Source organism: Eptatretus burgeri, chromosome 12 (genome assembly GCF_056783735.1).
Source record: "Eptatretus burgeri isolate ZD-2024b chromosome 12, Ebu_testis_v1, whole genome shotgun sequence".
NCBI lineage: Eukaryota > Metazoa > Chordata > Myxini > Myxiniformes > Myxinidae > Eptatretus > Eptatretus burgeri.
Genome location: NC_140972.1, coordinates 43078632 through 43103720, shown reverse-complemented (window position 1 = coordinate 43103720; position 25089 = coordinate 43078632). Strand labels below are relative to the sequence as shown.

The 25089-nt window shown below is 43.6% G+C and overlaps 1 protein-coding gene across 2 annotated transcripts in view; it reads left to right on the top strand.

Moving 5' to 3' along the window:
- LOC147015502 (A disintegrin and metalloproteinase with thrombospondin motifs 17-like) overlaps positions 1-25089 on the top strand; it is a 359529-nt gene that overhangs the window by 40155 nt on the left and 294285 nt on the right. For both annotated transcript variants that reach the window (XM_085850288.1, XM_085850287.1), the window contains exon 4: positions 5671-5794. In XM_085850288.1, the coding sequence (XP_085706414.1) occupies positions 5671-5794 (124 nt within the window). The remainder of the gene's footprint in view (positions 1-5670; positions 5795-25089) is intronic.

The following is a 25089-nucleotide window of genomic DNA, read 5'->3' as shown; positions in this document are numbered from 1 at the left end:
GCAGGAACGCCCTAAGGTCACCGTGCGACATCTAATCAAAGACCGTATGCCACACCCACGTTTTCGGTCTCCAATTTATAAATACGCCGTGCGGCTACCCGAAAAATATAAACATATGTGACTGCTACATTGTGTGACCGTGGAAATATTGCGGCCGCCGTATAATTGCTCGTGGCCGCAGATTTTGGAGACCCCACGGCTGCCGTGGCAAATGTGACCTCGGCCTAAATGTTCTTCCCGCCAAGGCAGATTGATGGGGATTTATATGATATGCCTTTCCCCCATTTAACCCATTAAGGGCGATTTCCATAGCAATATTATTTGCCTTGACACTTGAAGGGCATTCCAAAAGTTCTATGAACGAAATTTTCACAATGGTCCAAAACATGCCAATATATACTGTGCATGTTCATGAAATGTCAAAGTTTTAATGAAAATACATAAATACGTAATTTGTTCCTTTTTTTTTTTTCATTTGTTCCTCCTTTCTCTATTCTGTGGAATCAACTTCCCCATGCAGTTCATCCTATTCTTTCCTCCAGAGCTTTATGACTGCTGTTCACCATTACCTCAAATCTCCCCACATCCATACTCTTCATCTCTTCAACCCCAAATGACCCCATTCTCAAGCACTCCCCTTTTCCAGGTTATTGTAACCCCCTCCCCCCCATCCCTCACCTCTTTTCGTATGTTAGGTGTCCATTGTTTGTTCATTTTCTGTTTCATCCCATCTTCCCCCTTCCCCTTGTTGTTGTATTTTAGCTTGTGTGCAGGTTGTTCACCCCATGTGTCCTTCTCTTCCTCCACTTGATCTCACTCTCACTTCATTATGCTGTTGGTGTTTTCCCCTTTCCATTTTGTTTCTTTACATTCTGCTCTCGCTCTTCCATGAGCCTTGGCCATGTGGACAAAAAATAGAACCACTGGACCAGTAGCTTATCTGGGCGCTGGCCTAATGTAACCAAAATTTGGTAGCATTCTGACTGGTGCATCTGGAGAAGATGATTTTGGAAATAATTTGCGGGACTGCCATTTTGACACAATTCTGGCCACGTGATCGGCATGACCTCTACATTTTAACCTCCCTATCCTGGGCTAATGTTTAACCTCCCTATGCTGGGCTAATATATATATGTATATGTATATATATATATATATATATATATGTATATATATATATGTATATATATATATATATATATATATATATATATATATATATATATATATATATATATATATATATATATATATATATATATATATATATATATATATATATATACCAAGTCGTATAACACCAAGCGGTTGACTCAGCCCGTCATCCTTCCGAGGTCGGTGAAATGAGTACCAGTTGTACTGGGCCCGGTGTATGCCCCGGTTAGAATAGGTGTACCATATCCCTGTGTGTCGTAAGAGGCGACCAGGGTTGCGTCAGGAAGGGCATCCGGCGTAAAAACCTATGTCAAATCATTATGCGGACAAAAAAATGAATTTCCATACCGGATCGGTCGAGGCCCGGGTTATCAACGACCGCCATCGGTACCGGTGGTCAGCAGGGTACCAGTGGAAATTGTGCTACTGCTGGGCGAAGGAGGAGAAGGAGACGGGGAAAGTGAGTCCAGAGGCAGTGGGAGAGGGGGAAGGGTAGAAGTGTGCAGGTGAGAGTTGGAACTCTGAATGTTGGGACGATGACTGGCAAAGGGCGAGAGTTGGCTGATATGATGGAGAGAAGAAAGGTGGACATACTGTGTGTACAAGAGACCAAGTGGATGGGGAGTAAGGCTAGGAGCATTGGAGGTGGTTTCAAACTGTTCTACCATGGTGTGGATGGGAGGAGAAATGGTGTCGGGGTAATCCTGAAGGAAGATTATGTCAAGAGGATATTGGAGGTGAGGAGAGTGTCTGACCGAGTGATGAGTGTGAAGTTGGAAATTGAAGGAGTGATGATGAATGTCATCAGTGCATATGCCCCACATATGGGGTGTGAGATGGAGTATAAAGAAGATTTCTGGAGTGAGTTAGATGAAGTGGTGGAGAGTGTATCCAAGGATGAAAGAGTGGTGATTGGAGCAGATTTCAATGGGCATGTTGGGGAAGGGAATAAAGAGGATGAGGAGGTGATGGGTAGGTACGGTCTCAACAAGAGAAATGTGGAAGGGCAAATGGTGGTAGAGTTTGCAAAAATAATGGAAATGGCAGTGGTAAATACATATTTCAAGAAGAAGGAGGAACACAGGGTGACATACAAGAGTGGAGGAAAGTGCACACAGGTGGATTACATCTTAAGCAGGAGAGGAAACCTGAAAGAGATTAGAGACTGTAAGGTGGTGGCAGGGGAGAGTGTAGCTCGACCGCATCGATTGGTGGTCTGTAGAATGATTTTGGAGGTGAGGTTGAGGGAGAGAGTGAGGGCTGAACCAACGACCAGATGGTGGAAGCTGAAGGAGGAAGACTGTTGCGTGGAATTTAGGGAGGAGGCGAGACAAGTGTTAGATGGTGGAAAGGATGGGTGGGATGATTGGGCAACGACAGCAGAAGTGGTGAGGGAGATAGCTAGGAAGGTAGTTGGTGTGACATCTGGACAGAGGAAGGAAGATAAGGAGACTTGGTGGTGGAACGAGGAAGTACAGGAAAGTATCAGGAAGAAGGGGTTGGCGAAAAAGAAGTGGGATAGTCAGAGAGATGAAGAAAGTAGGCAGGAGTACAAGGAGTGGCGGCGAAAGGCAAAGAGAGAGGTGGCAAAGGCTAAGGAAAAGGCATATGACGAGCTGTATGAGAAGTTGGATACAAAGGAAGGGGAAAAGGATTTATACTGATTGGCAAGACAGAGGGACCGAGCTGGGAAGGATGTGCTGCAGGTTAGGGTGATAAAGGACGCAAATGGGAATGTGCTGACGAGCGAGGAGAGTGTGTTGAGAAGGTGGATGGAGTACTTTGAGGAGCTGAAGAATGAAGAAAATGAGAGAGAGAGAAGGTTGGAAGAGGTGGAGATAGTGAATCAGGAAGTAGGGTGGATCAGTGAGGACTGCTATGAAGAGGATGAAAAGTGGCAAGGTGGTTGGCCCAGATGATATACCAGTGGAGGCATGGAAGTGCTTAGGAGAGATGGCAGTGGGGTTGTTAACCAGATTGTTTAATAAAGTCTTGGAATGTGAGAGGATGCCGGAGGAGTGGAGATTAAGTGTACTGGTTCCGATTTTCAAGAATAAGGGTGATGTGCAGAGCTGTGGAAATTACAGAGGGATAAAGTTGTTAAGCCACACCATGAAGTTGTGGGAAAGAGTAGTGGAAGCTTGGTTGAGAGGAGAGGTGATGATTTGTGAGCAGCAATATGGGTTTATGCCAGGAAAGATCACCACTGATGCGATGTTTGCTTTGAGAATGTTGATGGAGAAGTATAGGGAAGGCCAGAAGGAGTTACATTGTGTGTTTGTGGATTTAGAGAAAGCTCATGATAGGGTGCCAAGAGAGGAGTTGTGGTATTGTATGAGGAAGTCGGGAGTGGTGGAGAAGTATGTGAGGATCGTGCAGGATATGTATGAAGACACTGTGACAGCAGTGAGGTGTGCGGTAGGAATGACGGACCGCTTTAAGGTTAAAGTGGGATTGCACCAAGGATCAACTCTGAGCCCTTTCCTGTTTGCAATGGTGATGGACAGGTTGATGGATGCGATCAGACTGGAGTCTCCATGGACTATGATGTTCGCGGATGACATCATGATCTGTAGGGAGAGTAGGGAGCAGGCTGAGGCGAGCCTCAAGAGGTGGAGGTACGCACTGGAGAGAAGGGGAATGATAGTAGAAGTAAGACGGAGTACATGTGCGTAAATGCGGGGAGGGTGGTGGTATGATGCGGTTGCAAGGAGATGAGGTGGGGAAGGTGGATGGGTTTAAATACTTGGGATCAACTGTTCAAAGTAACGGAGAGTGTGGGAGAGAAGTGAATAAGAGAGTGCAGGCAGGATGGAGTGGGTGGAGAAGAGTTGCAGGAGTGATTTGTGACAGAAGGGTAGCTGCAAGAGTTAAGGGGAAAGTATATAAGACGGTAGTGAGACCAGCTATGTTGTATGGTTTGGAGGCAGTGGCACTAACGAAAAGACAGGAAGCGGAACTGGAAGTGGCAGAGTTAAAGATGCTGTGATTCTCGTTGGGAGTGACGAGGATGGACAGGATAAGGAATGAGTATATTCGAGCGACAGCACAGGTAGGACGGTTTGGAGACAAAGTGAGAGAGGTGAGATTGAGATGGTTTGGACATGTGCACAGGAGGGAAGCGGAGTATATCGGGATAAGGATGATGAGGATGGAGCCACCAGGCAGGAGGAGAAGAGGAAGGCCAAAGAAGAGGTTCATCGATGCGGTGAGGGCGGACATGCGGGTGGTTGGAGTGTCAATGGAAGATGTGGAGGATAGAGCGAAATGGAGATGGTTGATCCGCTGTGGCGACCCCCAACAGGAGCAGCCGAAAGAAGAAGAAGAAGATCCTGGGCTAATGTTGTAACCCAAATTTCGTAGCACTCTGACTGGTGGATTTGGAAAAGAAGATTTTTGAAGAAATTTACTAAGTCGGCCATTTTTAACTACTTAAGTTACGTGATCGGAACGAGATTTGCAATCCCCGTTAGCAGTCAGGAGTGAAACCTTGCTGCCAAATTTCAGCCTATCAGCCCAGCGGTTTGGCCGTTGACATTGAAATAGGAAACAGATGGACGGACAGTGCATGATGACAATACCTTATCTGGAATTCCAATTCCAGATAAGCTGAAAATATGTATTGATATTTGCACCACGTTCGAATTTTTGGGAATGCTCCATGCACCATTTATTTACATGACTGACAATTTAGATGGAACAAAAATTTTCTTTTCTAAATTTTCACTGGGTAGATTTGCTAACTGGATCTGTAACAAGACAAATGGACAGCCTGGTGTAATGAAATTGATTATGATTCAAATAATAGGCCTGTACAGTTTCCCATATTTGTGTTCCAATAAAATAATCTTCCTGTTGCAAAATCAAAGTGAGTGGTCAACGTTAATACATTTGTTTAAACATCATTCAGCAATATTAAAGGTTTCCCACACGATAATCACTCTGTTATATAAAATTTCCTGTTAACAAAATCGTTGTAATGTATAAAATTTCCTATTGCCAAAATCATTGTGATGTATCAAATTTCCGATTAACAAAATCATTGTAATGTATAAAATTTCCTATTAACAAAAATTTATAAAATTTCCTTCTATTAACAAAAGTTTCCTATTCATGTTATATAAAATTTTCTATTAATAGAATTTCCTATTAATTTCCAATTACATTTCCTCTTAACAAAATCGTATATTAAATAGCATTACATGATGATACAATATGAAGGTGAGGTGCAACATTTCTACATTTATTTAAAGAAAACGTATCCCATTATTTCATTTATTGATAGTATTTGGGCTGTAACTTGCAAAAGCCTGAGAACTTGGACATGCAAACACTTGGACAGAGGCTAGTGATTTTAAGTTCTACTCTGAGGATTTATCTTTTTTTTTAATAGTTTGTAAATTGTCCTTTGGTGGGGCTGTCAGTGTAACATCTGAAAGTTATTTGGATGGCAAATGGCTCAGATTCACAAGAGGCATTGAGATATTAACACTTCTCTTCATGCTTGCCTGTTAGGATAAAGAGCCCAGCAGTCAAGTGAAAAGCCCGGCAAAGGTTCGAAGCCGTACACGGCGGTATGTGCACCCAGCTTTAACAGCACATCGACTTGCACCAAGCAAGTACTGCAAGATCATAGCAGGTATGTGTTCTCTTGTCGCCACAATATGGAAATGCAGCATTCGTTATTTGTACGGTATGTCAAGATCCCTTTGTCACTAGCGCTTGGGTACACATGAGCCATCTCTTGGGTACACATGACATTCAAATTGTTTTTCAGAAGCATTAATATATGAGGGAAAAATTGGGTGCATTGGAACACCATCGCTGCAGCTATTATTGGTGAATGAATGAATGAAAGTGCCAAAATATTTACACTTAATATCATTAGCCAAGAAAAGCTGAGAAGAGATGTCCCAATGCATCCCTTCTCCCAATGGATTCCAATTTTCACTACATCCCCCAAATTGTGAAATTTGTAGGGCATTTGTTTTTTTTTTTTACTTCTTATACACCCCCCCCCACCCCTTTGACTCCCAACCTTCTTTCAAAACATTATTAAATATTTTCTCCCCTCTTCTGAAATCCCCTCCCCTCCATTTTCTTCCATAACCTATCCTTTTTCCTTGCCCTCTTCTTACTTCCTTGGTGTAACCACTTCTTTGCTTGCTTAGTATGTACAGGTAGTGGACAAAAAAAAAATGGAAACACCAATGTAAAGTCACGTAATATGGTGTTGGGCCACCACGTGCGGCCAGTATGGCCCATGTGTGCCGTGGCATAGAGTCCACCAGCGTCTGGGATTCTGCAGGAGGGATGCGGCACCATTCCACCACAAGAAAGTCAATCAACTCAAACCTGTTTGATGGAGGTGGAAAACGCTGTCTCAGGCGCCGTTGCAGAATATCCCATAAATGCTCGATTGGGTTCAGATCTGGTGATTAAGAAGGCCATGACATATGGATATCATCAGTGTCATGCTCATAAAACCATTGGGAGAACACACGTGCTCTGCGGATGGAGGCATTGGGTGGGAGTGTTCTGCTCTTGTAGCCATGTAAGCTATAATTATCGGCAAACAGGCCTGTGCAGCATTTTTATATATGACCGTAAGCATGCTGGGATGTTACTTGCTTAATTAACACATAGGCCACACCTGTGTGGAAGCTGTTGCTTGGTGTCCATCATTTATACAGGTGTTTCCATTTTTTTTTGTACACTACTTGTACATTGTTCCTGATGAGGCAGATTGTTTCACCTCTTGTCATAACCACATGGAGTGTTTAATTTGGTCAAAATATTGCCATTAATTTTACCAACAAGTTGTTTGATTTCATTTCACAAGCTTATGCAAACAGATTGGAAAGTCAACGTTATAATATATCCTTCATTTGAGAACATGAGGAAAAGGAGTGCCTGATTAATCCACGCGATAACTTTCGATGGTTCATAAGATGTGTGAGAATAAAGTTGACTTCACTAACTGATTTGAGACCACTGCAGGACATTGCCATTTCTCAACATGATTCATCCTTTTATATTTTTTGGCACTCGGGGCCATTGTACTACGGTGAATTTTTTGATTTCATCTCTATCAAATTTTTGCTTTTCCTTTGTTTCTTCAAGATTCTTCTCAAGGTTGTGATTTTGTAATTATTGTCCATTCTTCTTGCCATGCCGAGCTCCATTCCAGCGTTTATTGAATGTTTCCAAAATTTCATTGAATGTAGATTTCTGTCTGATCCATTGGCTTTTCTTCTTGTCATACCAAGATCTTGTTCATTCCACAGCCCTTGCATGGGGGTACTCTTTTGATCTATCGTCTTTGTTGGAATGAAGTCCAAACATTAAATAAGATATTTGTGATGGCATACACAAAATAAACTGAATATTAAGCCCTGATGAACTTAGCAAATAAAAGTAGAAACAAAGCAGTAGCCTTAAGAGGAAAAGCAAGAAAATAATATAAAAAACTCCTGAAACTAAGAGACTAGGAAACAGTGTCCATTGATTACACAAACAGCAATTACACAGCAAACAAGAAGGTGTTGAATGTGAAGGCTCAAATGTCCAAAGCCACACATGTGGTGCTGCAGTATTTGCAATCCTATCAGCACAGAGCTGCCAATTCAGAAAAAGACCTGCATAGCCTCGTGGTTTGACTATCCATCTCATAACTGAAAGGAGTAGGTTTAAATCTCACATCGTCCATGAATTTTTTTTTTTTGTGCTGTTATAGTCATTGCTAAGTAGGTAACATCCGTCAAGGCTTCAGCTTTAGGTCGTATATAAATAATAAACAAATAAGCAATGTTACACCAATAAATTAAAGTGGAACCTTTGGTTTCAAGTTATAACTAATATTATGTGACTTGGTGAGGTTAATCACGAGAAAGTAATTCAATTATAACAGCATTACAAACTCGAGAGGTCATATAACAACATGTTACCCCACGCAGTGTTTAAATATATACTTCAATTTAAATAAAATAGTGATTTTAAAGTTCATTTTTTTACATTCCAAAAATGTAGCCCTATTGAAGCAGTGTTATTCACCACATTATTTAACATGTCCAAGAACTGGTGGTTCTTGGAAGTGACAAGAAGGCGATTTGTGTTCTACAATGTTGAAGTATATAGTTAAATTAAAATAAAATAAAGATTGTGAAAGTCATATAAAAAAACTTAATTCCGGAAGTTTACCGCTGTTTTACCTGCTGCTGATGCAGTGGCTGTTGCATCACCCCATCTAGCACGTTGCATTAGTTATTTATGCCTGTTGTTTGTGTCCTTTATAACATCCTTAAAAACAGTAAGTTTGCTGTTTGAAATGATTTTCAATTCTGTTTGACTGCCAGGCAAGCAGACAGAGTAAAATATCATCTCACTCCTCTCTGTGTATGTGTGATTTGGATGACTCCAGGAGACTGTTAAACTGCAGGTTTGTTTTCCAGTTCATGTTCCAATTGGTGTTCAAAATATAACATCCAATTTAAATGAAGTTGTTCCTCGATCATAAACTGACATTTGAGGACAGACTGACGGAGAGACGGACACACATGAACCAATTGCTTCACCCCACTTTTCACATCACATGTGCGGGGTAACAATCTTTTTGAAAAGATACCATGCTGATACACGTCATGGGAACAAATAATAGCTCCTTCACACCAACATGTACTGTATTTGCAATATATCAGAGAAAATGTAGAGTTAACATTTCATAAGAATATTGTGTCATGCATTAAATGTGAAGGAAAGTGACGCAATTATTGAATAATCTGAAGTCAGTATTCCATTCGCTTACATTTTGCACAACAAAAAAAGAACTTCATGCAATTCCTTTTACAAATACCTTCCACTTCGAGAGGGAAATCTCAAATTGGCTTGTTAATGAATTGAATTGAGTTCAAAATGTCTTCCAAAAAGTGATAGGGGATTTTGCAACTTTTAAAATTTACTATGCCCACACAATCAGTATGCAGTAACACCAATTTAGCAGATCCAGCAGCAATTTTAGGACCAGTCCAGTTAAAATGATCAATTAACACCTCGGTATGTAATGAAGAAGAAAGATAAATGAAACAACACATCCATTAAAGAAGCATGAACTTCCACACCTCAGAAGAACCTTATGTTGCCTTGCAATCAGACAAACCGAGTTGGCTTCTTGCCGGCGATTCTTCTTCCTTTAGTTAGGCAGTAAAAAATACCCCCACCTTCAAGCTAGTGGAGTAAATCGCTACCAGGAGACCTGTATGATCTCTGCTCCCTACAGGAAGTTGTTATCTCGAGCAAGTCTTGCAGTCAGAAGCCAGCTGGAAGAACTCTCAATCTGTACGTAATTTGTAGATACCTGCTGGTAATTATAGTATAGGTCTGCCTTTTATTGTGCTGGTAAGAGAGGTAGATCACATTATAAGTAAAGTGGAAAAGCAAGGGACAGTGCATAATTGTTTATCTCTGGAGATACCAGCAGAGGGGAGAGGGTGTATTCTTGTCCTTTGATGGGTTGAGTCTTTTAGGGTGCTTCGAAAATTATGATAAAGGCCGGAAAAGGGTGATCAATGAATGTGCTATTGCCTGCTTTTACTTGTGCAGTGAATGAGATACAATGCAATATTGAAATGGTGCTTGTATGCAGCGGTGTGTGTGTCCTTTTGAGTATAGCACCATATGCTGGGGGCACAGCTTTGCCGCTGATGCATTGCCCCCTCTAGGTTAGAGCAGGAATTTGGCATTTGGTCAGGATTTTGGCCATAGTTCATCGACTCGTCACAATGACATCGTGGGATCTTTAACGTCCACCAACTCATGTTAGCAAATGGGACATCCATTTTGTCATCCATCTAAGGGGTAGCACACACACTGATGAACCCTGCATGTGAAATACCAGTGTGACAGTTTATAGCTGGGTTGAGATTCAAACCCAGGCGAGACAGCTCAGATGTGAGTGTACATACCTCAAGGCTATCCTGCCAGTCCAGGGTGCTTCCTTCATTTCAATGCTGGAATTCACTCCAATCCCATGACCTTTGGGCAAGTGTTGAGCTCCTCTGAAGTTTGTCTAATATGTGCTTTTATCTCTTGTAGTAACTTTATAAACCACGTCTGGCAGAGTGATAATTATTATGTGCACAACTAGGCCGTGGGTAGTTCCTATGAAAAGGCCCTAAAAACACTTTTCGTTCCGAGGAAGGGGTGCGAGGTGAACTTTGGGCTGCTTGTAGACACGTGTATGGTAGACATTAGGACAAAAGTTCTCCACGAGATCTTAGCCCAATAAGGCACAGTGAGCTGTCAAAGTTGGTCGCCAGGGTGAGAAAAGTGACATTTTGGCGTTTTCCCCATTTTGCCGATCGTATATCTCGGCGAATATACATCTCCCAAGCCTCAACTCTACGGGGGCGTCAGACACAACAACATAGCTCACGAATCAGAAGTAGCGACCATGTAAACACTTTATTGTCAAGATAATGAAAACTGCAACAAGGTGTTAAGAACTCAACTGTTTGAGGAATCCTTCATTTTTACGAGCCTGTATCTACCTCCAATACCGACCGAGATGTCTGAAATGACTGAAGACCACAGAACGTTCTACTATCTTCCTCTTTTTGAAATATCGTGGTCCTGGGGTGGCCAATGTGGAAAATATAAACAATGCAAATCGTTACTTTAGCCTGAGCGCGATCAAATCTTTTTAATATCACTAATTATCTCAATATTGACAAGGCTTCATCTTCCACATCGACTGACCTAGAGATTTGAAACTGCGCGTATGGATACAACCACCTGCTTACTTAACACTCATGGATTATCGCCATCATACTCTGACAGTAATTAGGCACTTAGTCATTAAAAGACGGATAACATTCTCATCTTATACACTTTCTGTGCAAACAGAAATGGAAATGTGAACAGCGAAGCTGTTAACTAACTTACACCACATTCTGCTAAGGGAAGACTACACAGAATCATCTTCACAAAATTACTAATTAATTCTTAATTATCTTCCTATGACTGATTAAGCCATGTATCACAATCTGTCAATCTCACTGAAACAGGAATGGAAATTCACACATCGGTGGGAAACAAAATCAAAAATTATCAATATCTCGCAATGGCAAGGTGGAACCTTATTGGTCCTCGGGATTTGTTTACTGAGCCTTAAGTGAATGGATAATGAACCTTATAAAATGAACCTTATTTGTCATAGAGACAATAGCTGCTACATCAAGGAAATGCATTACTGAAATGCCATGCCACGACTAGATTATTACTGGAAGGACGAGGAAGATGGATGTCGACAAAAAGCTGTGGTATGTGACATTAGTTATAATGAATCCGCGCATTAGTTATTTTCATCTAACCGTCATCAGCATCATCATCGGCGTCGTCGTCCTGTTCATTCCCCCCTTCGAATAATTCTTCGGTCGGTGTTTTCAAACTATTCTCACAATTCCGACACTTGCATATATCTGTGCAGGACAAGGTAGAGGAGTGACACGAACACTGTCCTGTTTTGCAGTTTGACATTTTACAGGCGCAGTTGACTACCTGCAAGATCATTTCTGGGGCAGGGTCCTGTGTCATCCACAGAATTGACAATTCGTCCCCTGTCATTCACCAGCCATGGCCAAATGGAGTAGGAGCATTGATCAAGGGGGATAGCGCCCGTCTATGTATGGCGGCTTGATAGTTAGCACGCAGAATATGTTGGTGCTGGGCGTCATTTGTAGGTGGCATAGACTGTTTTCCTGGTGACGAAGCCAAACAAAATACTCTGTATCTTGCGTCATTCACATCTGCTGCCGACTCTTGACTGTAAATAGCACAAACGAACCTCACCAATGAAGTCACGGTTTCTGCTGCTATATCAAAATCGGACCCCAGCCTCGCACGAAAGTCTCGTTTTTGGACATGGCTGAAAAGGTCTTCTTTTTTCCTTTACCATAAAAGCAACTTGTCGAGTCGCATCCGGTCAGGATGTGAAATCCAACGAGAGCCTGAGACAATTCCTCCCCCAAGTTACTTCTGATGCGTCCGATGTCAATCACACGGGCACGATTTTTCACGCCAGTTGAAAAAAAACAAATTCGCCTGTATTTGTGCATCGAGTGCAACAGCGATCACTGCGACGTCAGTATCGGAACTGTGAATGATAATATCACGGTAGCTGGAACCGGCGTGCTTTGCATGGAGCATGAGGCGGGTGTCCGCTTCCTCGTGATCGCACTGCAACTCATCCACTAACTGTACACATACCTCACCTGATGTCGCTTTCAGCATGTGACACTAGTCAGAATGTGTCACATAAATGCTGTAATCGTGCCCGAGGTTAGGCAGACTGGTTGACCGCCAAGTGGTGAAGAGAAAATCAATCAGCGCTTCTTTATTCTTACCACTGACGAGAAACTTCTTCCACTGACTTGGGACTTTTTGATCGGGGCCGTACAACAATCTAGTTACACTTAAGTATCTTGGGTATTTCGTCAAGAATGCTCAGCATTTTTGATTGAGATGCCAGGGTATCGATCACACACAAAATCTATCCTAGAGCTGCTAAAACTCACCATTATTTTAATGAGGGCAGCTTGGATATTTTGAGCCAGGTTGAGAAATGTCTCCGGTATACGGACAAGTCCCTGAATCACAGCCATGCCATCGACTATAACAGCAGGGTCATGAGGCATTGAAAGAGCAAAGACATTGTCTACCCTACGCTCCATCAAATCCATCAACGCGGATTTATTGGTTTTTGCAAGACTACCATCCGCACTGGCAAGGGGAAGCGAGACAGGACTTAGCGAATATGAAAGTACCTCTCGCATATCGAGTTGCCGCGTCTGACCAATGATCAGCAGTCGTCCGAACAAATTACGATCAGCTTTCAGGGTAATTTCTTTCTTAGATGTTACCCTCGAAGTACTTTTCACTTGTGCAGTGAAAGTTTTGAGCTTCTGAGCCTTGAGGATGGAGTAGAAATCGACAGTGTTCGTCAACAAGCGGGATTCCATAAAACCGCAGAGTAAATGCTCACCGGTTTCATAGGCATTGAGGAGATCATGCTTCACAGTGGGGCTTGCAATGATCCCAGAACTAATGCTTACCAAGTCAGCTTTCGGATCGAAAGGATCCATCATTGAGGTGGTGGTAGACATGAGGTTCTGTATGTGTCTCTCATCCCTTATTGTACGAGCTGTATCCAAATCCTTCCGACGAAGTGATTCAGAATGACTACCCGCTAGGGTCTGACATTGTCGGGTTATAGCTGCGCGCTCATTCTGTGAAAGGATCCAGCGGTGAACGGCTGCTCTATCAAGGCTGAAGTTGGTGAATCCTGTTGATGTTTTCGAATCACGGTTGACATTCTGCTCGATAGCCTGGTCGCAAGCTATAGAGGCAAAACCATGTTGGTCTTGTCGTTGGACTGTCCACTGACCACGTTCACGAAGTTCGGCATAGCACTGAGGACGGGTCTCCGGAAGGCCAATCATTTCAACCCAATAAGCTGTCAAATATCGGGAATAATGTACTCGATCGTACGAAAAAAAACCATGGCAACATAGATCTGGTTGCAGCGAGATGGAGCTCCCAGTTGGATTCCCGAGGGGCTCGAATGAAAAGAAGCAACAGAGTCACCATCTCCAAGTATGATGTCCAGAAATCGAAGGTGGGATGAAACTTCCTTTTCTCTTCAACAACCTTGTCGTACACAGACAGAATGGCAAATCAAAATGATCAAATTTGATTTAGCTCATAACAAATAGCTGGGTACGTACCTGCTGTGAGTGTTTCAGCTTTAACTAGTTTATCACGCTTTGGCTCATGGACTTGGTTAAGATAACGTTACTCTTTCTTGCAAATGATGCAAATACGTGGGAGGATGTGGCCTTGTGAAGAGATTGGCAATGCCGATCTTGATCGCAGACTCTTCTTTGGTGATGACAGCACACCAGGCTTTTGAACAGAAGCATCTACTGCAGATACTTCAGTGGCTCCCTCAAAAGCGTGCAAGCATCGTTTCTGACTCGCAAGCCCTCTTTTTTTTAATCGGTGAACCGTCTGTAGCACGTCGGATGGTAACCAGCACTCGGTGGAATATTGGTGAAGCCAATACCAGCATGGCTGTGACAACGCGACATGGGCGATGTCACCCCTTTCCCCGGGTAAATGTAGCCATTTTCCCAAGCACTCGCGATATTTACCCCATCTAACCTCAGTAAATGGACATACATTCTGTTCTTGTACCGATGACCGATGCAAAACGCACCATGAAGGCGACTTCTCCTGGGATTGTGCTCGGGATGTCACTAAGTTAAGGCCGACGTGGAAGCTGCCATGACAGTACAAGTAGTACCCGTGTTTACAAAAATACGCCTGCTGATTGGTTGCAGCTGATATTGCTACGCCAGCTGGCCGACTTCTCGGCCAACGTATGCAGTTAATCGCCGATTACACTTTGAAAAATAGTGCGTGTAACTTCTAATTAATGCTCAGACTTGGGCGTTGTTCACATGGAGAACTTTTTACACGTTACAGCAAATATCATTTAGACCATATTGTGAGTGAAAATAAGTCGCACCCTTTTCACGGAATGGAAGGGAACGATAGCGGCGGAAAGCCCACGGCCTAAACAGTCTTTTCTGTGTTCCAAAGTGTTTCATGTTGATCAAAGCATTCTGCACTTGCACCTTGCAAAATTATTGTGAAAGGCTCATAATGACTTGTTATGTCCATTTTATTGTACACAAGACGGGAATATGGAGGGCGGGGGATTAGGGGGGGAGCGAGGAGAGGTGGGGGACCGAGGAGGGGTGAGGAAGGTGTAAGAGAGAAGGAGGGGAGAGGGGGGAGCGATGCCTCACCATATGTCGCTATACACTCCAGGATGGGGGGTGGGAGCGAGGAGAATGGGGGAGAGAAGGAAGTGGGGAGGGGAAGGGGGTGTTCTGGACTTGCGTTAGGCAGAATAATTTGATGGGGTTAGGTGGGGGAGGGGTTTCTCAACCTGCATTTGGTAGGGGGATTTGAGGGAAAGCAAGGGGGTGGGGTGGTGTATGGTCCCCTTCTGCTGGCATTAGTCCAGGTTGGAACGGAATTGGGTATGTTAAAACAGCACATTTAAATGGGGTCATACAAAAAAAACACCTGGACACTACCTGGAGACATTCATGGGGGGTGGAGGAGGGAGTGGCTTTCGGAGGAGGTAGGCATGAGAGGAGGGGAAGGGAAGCGAAGGAAGGCCAATTTCCTTCAATCATCGAAAAAGCCACATCAGGGTTTGTGCCTTTATTTAATTTCCAAACATGTGATAAGTTCAAGAATCTCTTCACTTGAGCCAAAAAAAAACAAAAAAAAAACTGGAATTGATCCGATCAGCAGTTCTGACTGCTAAAAAAGCGTTCATTTATGCAATTCATACATTCTTTGACACTCCTTCCTCTCTTTGACCTGAAGAGAGTTGTATTTTGGTGAAGGGGGTTTGTCAGGAGGTTAGCATGAGGGAAGGGGAATAAAAAGCAGCATGAGGGCAAGGGAAGGCAATTGGACAGGAAGGGAAGGTAGCATGAGGGGTGGGGAAGGGAAGGCAGCATGGGGGGAAGGGAAGGCAATGTGAGGGGAAGGGAAGGCAGTGTGAGTGGAAGGGAAGGCAATGTGAGGGGAAGGGAAGACAGTGTGAGTGGAAGGGAAGGTAGCATATTGGGGCGATAAAATGAACCCAACCAGCAACGTTTTCTTTTTAACCACCAGATTCTGTATAAAACAGGATGGGAGTATATAAAACCAATGCTATCTACCTGGCAAAGGCTTGCCTCGATACATGCATGCTCACACATACAGCGACCTTTGCACCCCTCCAGTTAGCTCACGAATCAGACTGCATTCTACACTCTGGTACACTCTGGGAAAGCCGTCTGTCATTATCAGCCCGCCATACACGTTCCTCCAACCTCCTCACTGTCCATACTCACCGTGCATCTGCACAGGCGATATACTCATCCTTTCTCTCGCATGGATTTCCCGACACCCACACTGCACAACATGCCCCGTGTGGCTTCGGCACCGCAACACATCCTCCCTCCATGTGGCTTCGGCACCACAGCATGCCCACTCCCCGTGTGCCAAAGCACATGGTTTGTGAGATGGCCATGTAAACTCCACCAAAGCGCCACGCACTACGGGCCCAAGTACGAGTTTGGTCCATCCGCCAAAGAAACTAATGCACCACACACATAAACAAGCATGCATGCACCCCTGCGGAGAGTAATTTGTACCCATTTGTCCCACGTTCATGTGTGCTGTCTACGTACCTCTTCGTGCTTGCAGCAAATGCCGGCTATTAATGTATTGCAGCAACTATTCGTATATTTCATTAATATTTTGGAATGAAAGCAGATCGTACAAAACAGTGAAAAAGCAAACCATAAACGTAATTGCCGAAAAAAGGATCCATGTGGACTGTATTGTCATAGCTTGCAAAAGAAGCTTGAAGAGCGGGGCAATCCAGTTGGTTAATTATTTCCATTGCGAATAATGAAGTTCCACTTTCTATGCATTCCTTGGTCTTTTCTTCCTCAATAGAATTCCCTGAACACGAGAAGAAGTAAAATTTAATGCTTTGCCATTTTCACATTTTCTTTGTGCAAATATGGAGAAGGAGGGATTACAGCCTTGCTTGCTTAAAGTAAATACGCTTAGTTATAAGAATTGTTAATTACTGGAAATTTTCAGATTTCAACACTTATTTAGTCCACAAGATGCGATTCTCAAATCCAAAATCATGTTTTGATTGCATACTTTAATTGGTCCATGGGAGTAGATTGTGTTTCCAAGGCAAGGCATGTTTGACTAGGGTGGATCAAAATGGCAGCTAAGGCCCCTACTAGGTGAATTTGGGCTGACCAAGATATATATGCCTTTCATGGAGGTGAGCCAATAATAATTATCTTCAAAGAAGAAGTGTTTAATTTTACCCAAACATCAGGTTTTCATTTTGCACTTCCTCAGAGTTCCTTTTGTGTGTCTGAAAAGTTTTTGGCCATGAGGTTTCATGGTTTTGGTGTTATGGAGGAGACACACACACACACGCACACACGCACACACACACACACACACACACACACACACACACACACACGCACACACCAAATACCACCGCCGCTTTGCTGACTAGCATACTGAAGAGGGTTTTGGGGGAGAACAATATGTGGAGAGTGAGGAAGTGGGGGGGGGGGAGAAAGAGAGAGGAGGAGTGTGGGAGTGAGGAGGGAGGGAGAGTGAGGAGGAGTGGGGGAAGGGAAGGCAGCATGAGGTGAGAGGAAGAGAAGGTAGACGTGTGGTGGAGCATTAAATATGATTCGTACTGTCTCATCAAAATGCCTCTGCATAGAATAATAGTGAAGATGCAAAGAAAATACAAAATAATGTCTGAAATCCATTTTCTACCAGTCATACGAGAAATACGACACAGAGACTAACACCACCTGGACCTGTCCAGAGACAAACACCATCCAAACACGACCAGAGACAAACACTGCCCAGACACATCCAGAGACAAAACCTGCCGGACGTGACCGGAGCTTAGTCATCTGGAGACAAATACCATACACTTCCGGAGACAAACAGACATGGCCTGGACAGGTCTGGATACAAACACTGTCTGGAGATAAACAATGCCCAGACACAAACTCCATTCAGAGACAAACACCACCCGGACACAAACACCATCCGTACATATCCAGAGACAAACATCTTCTGGACATAATCACCACCCGGACACAGCCGGAGACAAAGAGAGACATAGAGCAACAGAAAGAGACAGAGAGAGAAAGAGAGAGTGGGGTGGAGGGACGGGAGTTAGCAGAGAGAAACTGTTATGCTTTATGAACACACACGCACGCACGCACGCACGCACCCACGCACCCACGCACGCACGCACGCACGCACCCACGCACCCACGCACGCACGCACCCACGCACGCACGCACCCACGCACCCACGCACGCACGCACCCACGCACGCACGCACCCACGCACCCACGCACGCACGCACCCACGCACGCACCCACGCACGCACGCACCCACGCACCCACGCACCCACGCACCCACGCACGCACGCACGCACGCACGCACGCACCCACGCACGCACGCACGCACCCACGCACGCACCCACGCACCCACGCACCCACGCACGCACCCACGCACCCACGCACCCACGCACCCACGCACCCACGCACCCACGCACCCACGCACCCACGCACCCACGCACCCACGCACCCACGCACGCACGCACGCACGCACGCACGCACACACACACACACACACTAGTGATTGGCCGATATCGGTAACTTTTCGGGAATCAGCAGGTTGAAGTCAATGTGATTACTGACTGAAGTATGTACTGTATACATCCCAAAAACCTTTAGTATCTTTCACCCTTGTTTTGGAGGAATTTCAAAAAACAAACAAAAAACCATGTTGCATTTATATCAACATTCCAAGGAGATGTGCATAAATATGAATGTTTATAAACAGTTGCGTGTGTCAAGTGGAAAAATCATTTGGCTTGGTAATTTAGAAAACAAGTCAAAATGACAAACGGCTTGGAAATCAGGTGTTATCAAATCTATTTTGCTTTGAAACTCACAAAGCGAAACCGTATCACCATTGTAAAGCACACCCGATAACCAATTGCTTTCGAAATAGTCATGAGGACAAAGGAAAATCTAATGAAACCTCCATAAGATATGGGATGAAACTTTGTCACAACGGTGCCCATAACCACGTCCGTGTGTGCTGTATATATACCTCTACCTTGTAGGAACTGGACTGTACTTCTCGATTGGGACACGAACTGTACCACTATCGAATGTAAGGTGCACGGCAAGTGTCTTAAGCACTCAAGTAAGCACCCCAACATAACGCCTGGCTTGGCAAGCAATTAGCAATTGCTGTCGATAAACCCATGCACCCAGAAACGCCCAAGCAATGTCCAAATTGGACAAATCAACATATTTTTTTTAGCAGTCGTAACTGCCGCTAAGTTCATTTCTGGAGCTTAAGTTTTGTAATCTGGCTTAGTTGAAGAGATTCTCGAGGTTATGGCATGGGTGGAAATGAAATAAAGCCACGAACGCTGGTGTCTCTGAGCATTTGTAAATATTGCAATGTGTCCAGTGATTCATAGGTATCAATAATATAAGTGAGGAGAGTGAAAAAAAAAAACTTTATCGTGAATAAATTGTTGTGGCCTGTTTTTTCAAGTCAAGGCTTAGTTGAGCAGGCCAAAAATCCTGGCAGCTTCAGACCCCAGTGAGGAAACTTCGGAATTGCCTTGAGACCTCATCAAGAGTGAGGTGGCTGAGGATGTGCTTCATAAAGGATATCTATACTAATTAATGTGTATCTTCTCCATAACAACAAAACCACGAAACATAGCAGCTTGAAACATTGGATGCATACAAAGGGAATTCCAAGGAAGTGTACGAGTGAAAATTGAGTGTTTGGGCTAATCAAAACACCCCTTTTGAAGATAATTAACGGCCTTATTTAATTATATCCTTTATCAGGTGCGTCCTCGGCCACCTTACTCTCGATGGGGTCTTCAGGCGATTCCTGGTTTACCTCGCTGGGGTCTGAAGCCGCCATGTTTTTTGGCCTGCTTCGATCTTAGATTTTCACAAGTAACAAACAAACAGTGGTGAAAACATAACCTCCATCCACCTTTGTTGGGGGAGGTAATAATGGTTTACCCTGTAGAAAGTCCAGCTGTATGGAGCTATTATCAAAACAGAATGCCAAAATAGCAAGCAAGCAATTTGGCTGATTTATGGAGAGTAATATACAGGATATTTTGAACAATACTCCATAATGGTTGACTGATAAATGTATGGGAGAATGAAAACAAGGTGTGTTGTTCAGGGCTGCATGATGCAAGGATATTGGGTATAGGTTGGGGTTACTTCATTTCATAAAGTTATTGGGGCAGTATTCTGAAGTTTCAAAAGTGAAATATTTGATAAAATATATTTTATGCTTTCACCATGTGTACTTCATGAACTTGAGACAACAGCTCTCTTACGGTGAGAGTTGGCAGTTCGTTTGAAAATTCAACCCTGTAGAAATACTTGAGGATAGGCTTACCTTTCTCTAAGTGTTAATGCAATAAGTGATATGTCATTTGAGTTCCAACATATTTCATAATAACCACTTTCAATTTCCCATTGTTTTAGGCACATTCTTCACTTGATTAGTGTCCAAATACGTGGACATATTAATCTTTTTTATATCATCATTTTTTTGGAGGGCTAGTCTCATAGAAATGTTGAAATCCCTTGGTACATTGAAGTTAACATGCATTTAACTTCTGATTGCATCATTATTTGAGACATTTGCTGATTTTCATTGAGATAAATACCATATCAAAAAGATGGCCTCCAAAGCCAGCTGCAGCCTGAGCATCCTCAATTGTTCCAACCATTCTTTGAAAATCAGAACTACTAACGGCCTTCCAGGCCTTTGTCCATAGCTCAATGGAGTACTGCTCTACCATATGGGCTGCTGCTCCTGTTTACCATTTATCTATCCTGGATTCTGCAGAGTGTAATGCTCTCAAATCTAAACATTGTTGGAATTTTTTGATGAGGTAGAAGCACAAGGCCTGTTGTTCTCACATCACACAGATCGGTGGCTTCTGCTTTTTTTATTAATTCATTTTTATCAACTCTCCTCTGGCCTTACTCCCTCTGCTCTCAGCACTCTGAACCTCACCATCTCATTCAGGTTGTACTCCTCCTGCTTAGACTCCCAAATCAAGGCTTGCTTCTCATAATCACCCTTTTGTTCCTCTTTTCTACCGTTTGTAGAACTTCCATCTGGAGGCGTTTCATTCCCACCCTTCCCTCTATAGCTTCCCTCCAGGGCTTAACATGCACCACCTTCTCATGTTTTCACCTATAATTGGCCCACAATCTTTCATAAGCCTATTAACCTGACCCTACCCAATGCTCTTAATTTCAGATTACAATGTTTTCTCCCCCTCCTTTCTTTTCTCTCTCTGTTTTCCTGTTTAGTCATTCCTTTGCTTTTTGTGTCCACCTTTTGTCACACTGTCAGTACATTTCCCTTTTGCCCTTTGTTTATTTTCTCTTCCATGAGCACACAAAATGAATTGGTAAAGAATGAGGAGCTGTGAGGTTTTGTTGTAATTTATTGCCTTGGATGAGTAACTGTTACATGTCCGCAGTTTTTGCTTTAATGTGGAGGAGAACAAATTAATTTTGAATTAACAGGTAACTATAGTGAAACTGAGAATTAATGGAAAATTGGTGTGCTATCTTTCAGGTCATGCCACACTCAATGCTCTCACTGAAATTCTTAGTTTAACACTCAAAATAGAAATCTGCATTGTGTTTTTGAAAACAAAGAACACCAATGGTGCTTTAAGTCACACTGATCTCTAGATGTGCCCTTTTGTGTATTTTCTGCCATTTTATTAACCTAAAAGACATTGTTACATTGATGTATGTACTTTGTCATATGTCAGTGGACACATGATGTCAGCTCTCTCCCCTTCCCACCCCCCCCCCACCACACTCACTTGACAAAATTAATTAATTTCATTCCAATGCAGTCAGTTGAACTTGCAGGTCATATATGCTTTTGCAGTCACCAGACCATCTCAGTTGCCCAGCTTGAATCCAGTGAGTGGTGACAAAACGACAATGACAGTCACCCTTCTCAGAGACCTGCCGGATCCCCATGTCCACAGCCGCTCACTGTGCAGATTGGGGTTCTTGAGATGAGTGATTGCCATGCTGATAGGCAATCATGTGATTGATCTTATCAGGGCTGAGTGAACCCTGACAATGTGACGCAAACTTTTGGACCAATTTACCTTTAACAGGTTTCACACAGCCTCCAGACAAAACCGTCAGAATGAACGGGATCCACCCGGAGACAAGTCAGATTTGTAAATTGTATTGATAACAAGATCAACAAGAAAAAGAGCAATCAGAGATTGCAAACATTCGCCAGGACTTCTTTTGAGTGGTATATTTATTACAGATTTTCAGGTAAATCCAATATGGCTGCCAAACCATGTGACCTATGATGTCATTTGTGTGACTTTTGTTCCTCATGGATAGGTGGTCATATGTGGAAAGTTTCACCTCAATCGTTTCAGCCCTTTCAGAGAAGAAGCTTTTTGAAGGTTTCAAAAAAAAAAAAACAATATGGTTGCCAAATCACGTGACCGATGATATCATCAAAAAAAAATTTGTGGACCATTTTATCCTGCGATGACCCTCAAAATTTTTATACTGATCGGATGTAGCATTCTACATATGCAATTATGACATCATAATGAAGAAAAGCACCTATGACATCAGAAAAATACCACATTCATTCCCCATGAAGAGTGCTTGCTATGTGCCACTTGTGCACCCATGGCTTGGGGAACACTTGTGTGAAGTTTCCCCTCGATTTGTCCAGCCGTTCTGGAGAAGATTTTTGTAGGTTTGAGAGTAAATTCAATATGGCTGCCAAACCATGTGACCAATGACATCATATGTGTGAACCTTTTGTTCCTTATGGACAGGCGGTCATATGTGTAATGCTTCGTCTCGATCTGTTCAGCCACTTCAGAGAAGAAGATTTTTGAAGGTTAAAAAACAGCAACAATATAGCTGCCGAATCACATGATCGATGATGTCATGATTTTTTTCACTGTGGACCATTTTATCCCTAGATGACACTCAAAATTTTTCATACTGATCGGATGTGGCATTATGCACATGCAATTATGATGTCATAACGAGGGTAATTATGACGTCATAAAAAAATCACACTCATTCCCCATGAGGAGCACTTGCTATGTGCCAAGTTTCATTTTTTTTCCTTGGTGCGGTTTCTGCGATACAGAGGACCAAGTTTTTCCCGTTTTTCCTATATGGCTGCCACACCACATGACCTATGACGTCATAATTATCATTATAACATTCTGCATGAGTAGTCGCACAAATATTGAAAATTTCGTTTCGATCGGACAAGCAGTTGCAGAGAAAAACATTAAAGTTCTGTGTGGAAAAACAAACAAACAGACAGACAGACCCAAATGCAATAGTCTCCGAAACCTTCGGCGAGGGTAAAAATGGTTGGGAATGTACAAGTTGCAATGAACAAAGGATCCCATTATATTTAATGAACCCCAAGTTAACCCTCTACCAGTATATGACCCACAAACCAAACCAAGTGACAGGCAGCAGATGCTAAATTAAACGATATGCTTATGGGCCCTCAAACACACAATCGAAGACAATGGAAAGTCACAAGACAGCAGAGTTCTGCATGGCAAACCCGGTAAGTTGCTTGTACAGCAAATACCTGATACAGCTGGCAATGATCCCTACAGGCTGTGAGGAAGGAGTGGAGTGGGGGGGGGCGGGACATTGCCCGATGAAGTGGGCATAACATCGGCAGAGCAGGGCAGGGCGTGGCTTCTCTGGCCTTTCAGCTCCTTCCAGAGCCAAGCTTTTGGCTTGTTGGTTCCAGGGTCTGGCACCCGATCTTTTTTGACTCCCGCTACCTTAAGAGCAGGGCCTGCCAAAGTCACTGATGATGATTTGCACCCATCCCCTCACCTCTACCATTGCTTTAAGCCCCAATTGGTGGGTGGGCCTTTGCTCCTGAGGATTCCTGTCTCCTGATGAGACTGAGGATTCATCACTCCTTGGGTGTCATTTCCCTGGTCTCTGTATATGCTCCGACTAAGGTTAGTGATCTCCCCGTGAAGGAGATGTTCTGTGCCACACTTGAATCTGTGATTGATCAGTGCCTCAGGTGAGGTACTCTTCTCGTCTTGGGGGATTTCAATGCATTGCATCGGCTGGCACTGATAGGGATGGTTATGAGACGTGTGTTGGTCCCCATAGGTCTGGAACTGTGAACAAGAATTGCACTAACTTCGTTGACTGCAAGATGTCGTGGACTTAGTGTTGCTGGTTCATGGTTTCAGTGCCCACAGGAACATCGCTGGACTTGGTATCTCAATGCTTGTAGACTGGCAAATGAGATTGACAATGTGCTTGCTGATGGTCACTGGAGGATGATCCAGAACTGCAGGGTCTACTGGAGTGCTCAGTTCCTCAATACCGACCAACTCTGAACTCTGGTAGCAACTCTGACATTGCAGCTTAAATCCGTGAGAATGGTCCCATCCCAGCCTTGGCTGGATGTTAGCAAGCTCAACGATGAGAGGGTAGCTGAGGAGTTTGTGAACAAGTTGAGTGGCAATCATTGTAAGGGGGAGGGGGGTCTGGATGTGTCAGGGGATCCTGAAGAGTTGTGGAGTGCCTTCAAGATTACCATCCTTGATGTTGCTGGTGGTTGTCTTTGGACCCACCATCAAGCAAAGAAGAATTATGTCCCTCAAGGGACCCTGGATACCATTGACCAGAGTCGCAGGGCCAGGCTTAATGGCAGAACTGAGCTGTTCAGGCAGCTGAGGCATAAAACTGCACATTCGCTGAAGGCAGACAAGGAAGCCGATATGTGTGGAATCTGTGAAGGGGTAGAGCATCACATCTGGTAAATTGATTCTATTCCTACTTCCAGGGAAATCTGTGCATTGCATTCCTCCAAGAGTGTTCCTCAGTATACTGCAATTAGAGCGGAGGGTGGTGGGTTCTTGACAGAGGAGTCTGAAGTGAAGGCCCACTGACCTGGTTACTTTGAGCTGTTCGCTGTTCCAGGCTGACCCACCAGCTGTTGCGTTGGATGTTACCCTCCCCATTTCTGACCCTACAATAAACTGTGAACCACAAACATTTGTGGAAACACAAGCTGCAGTGAAGTTTATGGACATTAAAAATCCTATAGTGTCCTTTTTGAAGAGGAGGCAAGCGATCAATGGCACTGGCTAAATCCCAAATTCCTAC